The following is an 8,912-nucleotide window of genomic DNA, read 5'->3' on the forward strand; positions in this document are numbered from 1 at the left end:
TTTGGAATGTCAAACCAATCTTCCACTCCAGGGATAAAACCCACTTGTTCAAAACCTAGTATTGTTTTCATATATTGCTGGATTTGATTTGCTAATCTTTGAGCAGATTTCTCTATCTGTGTGAGACTGCCTTGCTCTGCTCACACCCCCAGCAGAGAGCCCAGTGGTCATAGCGCTCACATTTCTCCCCCTTCTTTCAGGTGTCACAGTTCTGTACTGCGCACTCTCCAGTATCTGAAAACTGGATATTGAAACAAATATACTTGTTTTATACATTTAGTCCCATTTTCTCCTTGTTTAAAGTGGGAGGGCAAGTGTTGTTCTGACATTTTGGAAGTAGGAATTTTTATTTTTTTAATTAATTAATTAATTAATTTTTTTTTTGCGGTACGCGGGCCTCTCACTGTTGTGGCCTCTCCTGTTGCGGAGCAACAGGCTCCGGACGCGCAGGCTCAGCGGCCATGGCTCACGGGCCCAGCCGCTCCGCGGCATGTGGGTTCTTCCCGAACCGGGGCACGAACCCGTGTCCCCTGCATCGGCAGGCGGACTCTCAACCACTGCGCCACCAGGGAAGCCCTGGAAGTAGGAATTTTTAGATAAAAATAATTTTTGAAAAACGAATAGTGTTACTTGAATAAAAATGTTCAAATTATTTCACTAACTTTTGCATTTTAAAAATCTTTAATTTAGCACAATATTCGGATTTGTGGACTGAATTTTGGACTACACTTAAGGTGAGCTTTTTTGTGTTGCCTCCATAAGTATCATACTTCTAAGATATTCACCTACCTAATAAGTGTGTGTGTAAGGAAAGAGGTCAGGATTTGTGGGGAGTGACAGAGCTGGTGTGATCATCATATCCTAAAATATATCCTTTGTGCTGTTAGAAAACAAATTTCAACTGAGTAAAATTTAAAGATCTTATTGGCTTTATTCAACACTTCATGAATCAGGCATCATTCAAGCTAGCAGACAGGAAGGAGCCCTGAGGAGCTGTACAAATGAAAGATTTTATAGTCAGAAGGGATCAGGAACAAGGAAGTTATTCCAGGCAAAAAAGGCAGGTTGGCTGTTGCAAGGTCACTTTCATCTCAGGGATGGCAGGGGTCTACTAGGCAAATTACCTGACTAGTACTGATCAGGTAGATTCCTGATTGACTGGTTTAAGATTCCATTTCTGAGAGAACTGAAACTGTAATTAAGTCTCGCAGTTTGGTGACATGGGGTTTAGAGTAAGTGACTCCATTTTGGGCCTGTTGTCTTATTTTTAAGAGTACCAAATATCACTATGAAATCTTAATCCTTTGGGAAGCTGTCTTCCCACTCTACCACTTCAGTTAAAGTGGGAATGGGGGAATTACAATTTTTTTTTTCAAGCACAAACTGAACACAGATCATTTTAGGACAAAGTTGTCAATTCTGAACTCCATCTCTCCTCCATGTTTTACCAGCCATTCACCATCTCCAACCCTCCCCCCTTTAGAGGGAGGTAGGCTGTAGTTCAAATCCTGGTTCTGCTACTTTCTAAGTATTTAAAGTTTACATGTGATCCTTGTTTAACCCTTAAAACAGTGGCTAAGGGAAGTGTTAGTAGTGCCTTTTTTAGATGAAGCTACAGAGGCTCAGAGAGTTTAAGTGACTTGCCGAAGACCAAACAGTTGATGAACTTATGGGGATTTAAAGCTCAGATCCAGCCTGATTCCAAAGTTCTTAAGCTTTAAGCCATGCTGAATCTCCTCTGCAATTCTGTGCTGCTCTTAAGATGGGCTGGCTTTTTTATACCACCACCACTACCCTACCCAGTTAAAATTTGGAGTTCAGTGAGTACTCTGTTAAATCTTCTCATTTGCTAATCCACTTTTCTGAGATCCTTTACAGAACCTTGTGAATTTGCTGTCTACAGACACTTATTTTACATGACTAGTACCAATTTTGCCTATGTATTTTTGTCTTGTGCATGACTCACTTATACAAAATATGTTTTTATTTATTTTGTTGCAATTTATATTCACATACCCCCAAATGCTACTTTTTAAAGGAATTGGTAGAGAGTGGTAATGAGACCTTGCAAGAAATAAAAAATCTGATAGGGAAGCTGCATGAAAGAGATGAAAAAATTGAGCAAATCAGTATTTGGCTTCAAGAGGAAATTGAAGAGATGCGTTTTCTTATGGAACAGGAATCGCAGACAGACCTTCTCAGTAAGTAACACCTCAAGAGCTTTGGGTAACAAAGACCTTTCTGCTATTCTACTGTAGCTGGTGACATCTAAAATAGCAAAAAAAAAAAAAAAAAGAGAATGCCTATCAAAAATTTAGTTATCCCCAGTAATCCATTCTCAGTAATGTCACATATGTTCAATGAATGTTGATTCTCATTTGTGGGGTTGAATATGGTAATGCAGCAGTGTTGGGCAAGTCTCTCTTCCATCTGAGTGAATCTCCTAAATAACTGAATCTCAACTTCTTTCTGATTTTTTATTTTTTTTATTTATTTATTTATTTATTTTTGCACTACGTGGGCCTCTCACTGTTGTGGCCTCTCCCATTGCAGAGCATAGGCTCAGCGAGCCGGCTCCGCGGCATGTGGGATCTTCCCGGACCGGGGCACGAACCCATGTCCCCTGCATCGGCAGGCAGACTCTCAACCACTGCGCCACCAGGGAAGCCCTTTCTGATTTTTTAAAACATTTTCCTCCCAAAATCTTTTTAAACTCTTTTACATACTTCCTTGTCTTCTTAAACAGAAGATATTGAACATCATTTTCCCTTTTCTTCCTGAGCTGAGTTTAGCATTAAAAACAGCAGCAGCATTAAAGACAGCAATAGTTGCTGTTTTCTAGTGATGCCTTCTGGGGCTTCTGAGATGATAACACATCCTATGCAACACGATTGACCCATGAGCAAGCAACCCGGGCTCTCCAGAGGAATATCATCCTCAATCCCTACTCTAGTGTCATGTTAGACACAAGGGCTACAGAACTCCTTCCAGATCAGGGCTGCAGCTAGAAGTGAAGGTGAATCCTCGCACAGTACAGCCCAGAGGTACCAGGGCTGGAATCCCTTGGGAAGGTGGGATGGTGGAGGTAGAAGGGGCTGGTGAGAAAGAAGGAGAATAGAGCGTAGGGGAGAGATGAAGTGGTGAAATGAAAATAATGTCATCTGGCAAGTGTACAGATCTGTTAGAGGTTATTAAGGTTTAAAAGCATCATCATTAGATAAGCAATATTAAAGGTGGGTTGTAGAAAATTTACAAATAAGATGAAATAAAAGTAAAATGAGAGAAAGTGGTACAACTAAAAACATCTCAATATTTGGTAAAAAGCAATATTCTGAGGGTATTGCTTGACAAAAGAAATAATGTTTTAGCAGCCAATAAGGAACTTTGTGGGTGAACCTTCTTATCAACCTAAAAGCTGTCTTGGTGGTCCTGCTCCAGGTTGGTGATACCTATTATGTCTTAGTGCATAAGGGTCCCTGGTGAATCTTGCTTAACTCTGCATTTTCTTCGCTAGGTCAGGCCATCCCTAGCAACTGTAGAGCAAGCAGAATTTTAAGAGCCAAATCATCTCTAGGTGTCAATTGCACTGTTTTCACACGAGCAAATCTTCCATTTTTGTCTGAAACCTGATGGAATCTTTGCATTGGAGCAAAAAAATAGACTATATTGAAAAGCTAAACCCATGGAATAACTAAGACCATATTCCCTTTTTCATTTATTTTGAGTACTGTCTTATTGATAACCTATGGAAAGTGGAGGATTGCAGCATGGAAAAAATTGCAGGCCACCCAAACGAGAACAAGCTGAGGCATAAAGCTTGGTAGAACAAGGGAGTCAGAGTCACCATCGCTTGTTTTTGCCAGAGATTCAGAGGCAGGTGCGGGAGTGAGAGAGGTTTAGTGTGGGGAAAAAAAGGAAGGTTTCAGGTGTGTTCCGATTGGAGGTTGTTTGCATGGGGAGGCTGGTAACAGGCTGACTAGAAGGAGGACAGCCTATGTGATTGATTAGTAAGCATAATTGGCTTTTCTCTGGTTGGTCCCAAGTTAGAAGAAGGGTCATAAAAGAGGGAAGTTGGTGGTCATTGATCAAGTTATGACTGTTCTGGGCTCATTACATATATGGTCATTGCATGGGTCTATTGTCATGTATGGTGTGGCCATTGTTGGTTTGTATATTCAGTCTCAGCATGGATCTTAATTTTTACTTCCATTTTCAACTTAAAGTATCATGTTCAGAATAGAGTAATAGTTGCTTTGAGTGAAAACCAACCCAAATAAAATATAAATAATAGGCCAGTTCAGCATGTGCCATTCATTTTTATTTCATCCAAATGGTACAATCATTTAATTAAAATTTAAGTTCATTTGATAGGCAGTCCGTATATACGACTCTTAATTAAACCGTTCCTATTCTAGACAACTGGAACAAGTTCCAGTTAATATTTATTATGAAGTATTGCAAGTATGGAAAGTATTGGCTTGGCCAAAACTTTTGTTCAGGGTTTTCTGTAAAGCTGCCCCCTCCTGTTTTTATAGGGCTCAGAGCTAAGAATGGTTGTTATATTTTCAAATAGTTGGGAAAAAATCAAAAGGATAATATTTCCTGGTGCCAGAAAATTATATGAAATTCAAATTCCTATATTTGTAGATAAAGTTTTATTGAACCCCAGCCATGCTCATACAGTCACACATTACATATGGCTGCTTTTGTGCTACAGTGGCAGACACTGACAGGGACCATGTGGCTCGCCACACCTAAATTATCTATTACGGAAAAGGTTTGCCAAACCCTGAGCTAGAGTATTGCATCTTCTCCTTTGATCACTCATGGAGTGGGTGAGATTTTTTTTGGCAACATGGCAAACCCTAAGGATCCTAGGCCATGCAATGATGAACATGCTCTGTTACACAGTGACCAATTCCGGAAAAAATTAAAATATTCTTTTTGTTGTTGGAAATGAAAAGAATATCACTTAATTTTATAAGAAAAAACACATATTTCTACTGAAAATATTTTCAGTCAATAGATTACTGATTGGAGGAATTTCAATTCAAAAAGTCAGTACTGTTTGCAGCCACTGAAATGTTCCTAACTGGGCATACTGATACTTGAAATTCCTCCTGTTTTTAAGGTTTCATCCATGTTTCACTATTAACACTAAACTGAATTCCACAAGTATTTACTGAATGCCTATTCTGTGCCAAGTACCATGTTAGGCTCTGGGGTTACAGTGGTGAATGAAAACAGGTATAATCCCTGCCCAAATGGAATTCACAGTCTAGTACAGAAGCCGGCAAATGTTAAAGGGCCATAATATTTTTTGGCTTTGTCACCCATAAGGTCTCTGTAGCAACTACTCAGGTCTGCCATTGTAGCAGAATTGTCCCTGTAGTTTGCCCACCCCTGACACAGTGGGAGAACCAAGTATTATGCAAATGTATGTAAAACCTATTGTCATAGGAATTTTACAGGTGGGGTATGAGACCTATGAGAGACCCTTAGAGGGAGAGAGACTTGACCTAGTTAAGGAATCGGGAGAGGTCTCTGGAGAACTGGAAATGGAGCTGAGATGTAAAGGAGGATTTCTGGATTCCCTTACTCCACTTGTTTCTGCTCCTGGAGCACTACCACCACATGGGCTTTGGAGGAAGGTGGACCTGGGATCGAATCTCAGCTCTGCTTCTTACGTGTTATTTAACTTCCACTCTTCAGTTGCCCTGGTTAAATATGAATGCTAACTAACAGGAATAATAAATAATGCCTCAGACACAAATTAGGCACTGAGATCCCTGAAATCTTCTGCCCTCCTGAGGAGATAATAGTCACCCTGGCTCCTTGAATTACTTGAACATCTCTGAGGCACCTCTCAGCTCTTGGATATTTCGCGTTGAAAGTATTCTGTCACTGATGGACTTCTAGAGAAGCCCTTGATCTCTTCCAGCTTAACAGCCCTCTCCTGCCCTCTTCTGGCCACAATGTGTCACTGTGGCCCTGCAGGTCCTGGTGCTCTCCTTCAGGGTCACTGCACTATCTGTATTAGCATATTGAATACCTTTGAGCCCTGTACTAGAGCACATGCCCAGTTACTGAGTCGAACAAGACCAGTCCCTGAAACTGGTCATACACTGTGAGAAGCAGACAAGTGAAGAGATGATTAGAATATGGTGGATTCCTTCTAGTGAGTGGCTATGGAGGGTAAAGAGGCACCTCTCAATCTTTTGGGGCGTTGGGAATATACAGGGATGTCTTCCTGAAGGAGCAGCTGACGTAAGCTGGCCAGGAACAGTAATAGCGTGGCTGAGTGGAGATCTGCTGGGGGTACCAGTTGGCAAGAGTGGGGGATAGGCTTGGCCGAATGTGAAATGCCAGACTTCACCCTGAAAACTAAAATCGTTACTTTTTGCTTTAACGTTCTTTCTTGTAAATTAAAGGTAAATAAGTTAATTCTTGGTGTATACCTAAACCAAATAGTAACTGTGTACAGATTATTTGTAAAGAAGTATTAAAAATAATTTTGTTTAAAAATTCCAAAAATCCCTGAGTATTATACCATGTACTATAACTTAGGTTACAGATAAACACTTTGTGTGCTAATCAAATATTTTAACTTGATATGTGCTCTACAGAAGACTTTTTTAGGCCAAGAGATATTTTTAGAGAAAGATCAAAAAATTCGTGTAACTCTCTGTTAAAGTTATCTTTTTGTTATTGTGATGAAAAGGACTTGATATAATTTATTTTGATTATTTAATTCTGGAAAAGAGCCTAATTATTGAAGCAGAATCAAAATTTCAGTAAGAAATACTTAAAAAAACATTTGCTCAGAAATTTTCAAAAGATCTCTTCGAAAAATTAAGATCTGAACTAGGAAGAGAGTTTAGACCATGGTTTTCAAACATTAGAGTCACCTGGAGGAAGTTTTAAAAATCCCTCTGCTCAGCCAGACCAATTCACCCTGAATCTCCGGGGGTGAGACCCCGGCGTGTTTTTAGAACTCTCTCCAGCTGGCTCCATTGGGCAGCCAAGTCTTGAAAACTATCGGTTTGAGACAAATATATAACAATGTAATTGTTATTTTTATCAGTTGACCCAAATTAAGAAAGTATTTTAACTTTTATATTACCTATCCAGTACTAGTTAGCAAAGTAATTACTATACACTGTAGCAGCCAGAGTAGTAATACAGTACAAGGATCTAAGACAAAACAAAGCCGAGCTAGAAAAAGGGTTGTTTTTTGTGTATTTTTAATGACCATTTTAACAAATTATTTAGTAACATTAGCAACCACAGTTGCTATGAATTGTTCTAGTCTTGTTCTTAAGGAAGCAAATTAAAAATGCAAATATGTATTATTTCCGAAATTCTTTGCATTTGAGGACTTGTAATCATATTACTTGCACAATTTCTCCTTTTGCATACGCACTTTTCTGCTAGAAGAGGACATTGGAGGGGAAAATAATTATTAAAATGACTCCAAATGTACTGCGACAAAAAGATAGTCCTGGTAATCAGATGCATGATCCCTCAGCACCATCCCCCACCCCACCCCCGCCCATTATACAATCGTCCAGTTGAGGATTCTTGGGGCAATTTAAAATTGTAACTACATAAACCTATATAAGATACATATAGACTTTTTACATTTTATTTATTCCTACAGAAAATAAGAAGAAACAGAGTCCTATCAAAAGAATCCGTCTCCCAGTGGTTGAATGTACTATGAAAAAAAACAACAAAGAAAAACTAACAAAATAACTTAAAGGATACACCTGTTGTGAATTTAAAAGGTACAAAACTACAGAAAAAGTGAGTGCATTTTCTTTTATATTTTGCAACTGTCAACGGAAGTCTTAAAAGTTTGAGATTTAACAAACTCACGCAACCCTCGCCAAGGAGCAGAAAAAGGAAATAACCTTCTAAAAATACAAATGGATAAACATGGTCAGATTATTAAGTGCAAAAATCTTATTTTGCTCCCAATAATGAGTCTCCTGAAGACTTCAGAGCATAAAAATCACAGCACACGTATTATCAACCAACCACAGGAAAACTTTATGTACTGTAGATATTCTGTATTTTGTTAAATCTAGGAAGCTACCAACTGAGATATCACAATGTGACAAAAATTGTGTCTCAGGATTCATAAAATATGGCACGTGCATATATCCTTCAAAAATGAGATATGGGGGAAGGAAGTATATTTATTCATTTGGGAAAGAGACACTAATCTTACTACTTAACATTTTGAATTATTTCCACAATTAGTGTGGCAAATACAATTAAATGCCAGATATTTGAGATTTTTTTGTAGTTAAGCGTTTTATTATCATTTTTCTTTACAGGAACAGGAATAACCTGAAGATGTCTTCAACCAAACTATCTAAAACAAAAGACCTGTTATATAAATTATGCTCTATTTTTGTAATAGATCAAAATACTGTATTGGTGAAAATAAATAGATAACAAAAAACAACATACTTGATTTCCATGTTTGCTATCAGACCCCACAAGTACGTCTGACTTTATAATGCAGTATACTTGAAACATTGAAACACAACAGGCATGCACAATTATGCCAATGCTAAGGATTCCAGATTATACTTGTTACAGTTTTTCTTAATAAAAGCGGGAACAACACATTGCTAGGTACACAGAAACATGATTTTGCACAAAAGAATAGCTAAATTATTGCGAGAGGCAAGTGCTTCCTAATAGGTTTCTAGGGTAATATAACCGTGTGCTCTAAGTGTATGGTGTGTTATACTACATAATGGAGAATGATGGGATTTTGTATTTTCCATCAAACCACAAAATCTGTTAAGTCAAAAAAAGAAAACAAACAACAACCCCCCCCATAACATTAGGTGTACTGACAATCATATTCCCATGTATGACAGAAGAGTACTAATACA

At 38.5% G+C, this 8,912-nt stretch overlaps 1 protein-coding gene across 1 annotated transcript in view; it reads left to right on the forward strand.

The window, feature by feature from the left end:
• The window catches only part of CCDC175 (coiled-coil domain containing 175), a 75,743-nt gene extending 67,301 nt beyond the window's left edge, over positions 1 to 8,442 (forward strand). Inside the window, exons 18-20 of the mRNA XM_067734515.1 lie at positions 691 to 734; positions 2,039 to 2,201; positions 7,661 to 8,442. Of these exons, the coding sequence (XP_067590616.1) occupies positions 691 to 734; positions 2,039 to 2,201; positions 7,661 to 7,755 (302 nt within the window). The 3' untranslated portion in view covers positions 7,756 to 8,442. The remainder of the gene's footprint in view (positions 1 to 690; positions 735 to 2,038; positions 2,202 to 7,660) is intronic.
• The last annotated feature ends 470 nt before the right edge of the window (positions 8,443 to 8,912 follow it).

Source organism: Pseudorca crassidens, chromosome 1 (assembly GCF_039906515.1).
Source record: "Pseudorca crassidens isolate mPseCra1 chromosome 1, mPseCra1.hap1, whole genome shotgun sequence".
Taxonomy (NCBI): domain Eukaryota; kingdom Metazoa; phylum Chordata; class Mammalia; order Artiodactyla; family Delphinidae; genus Pseudorca; species Pseudorca crassidens.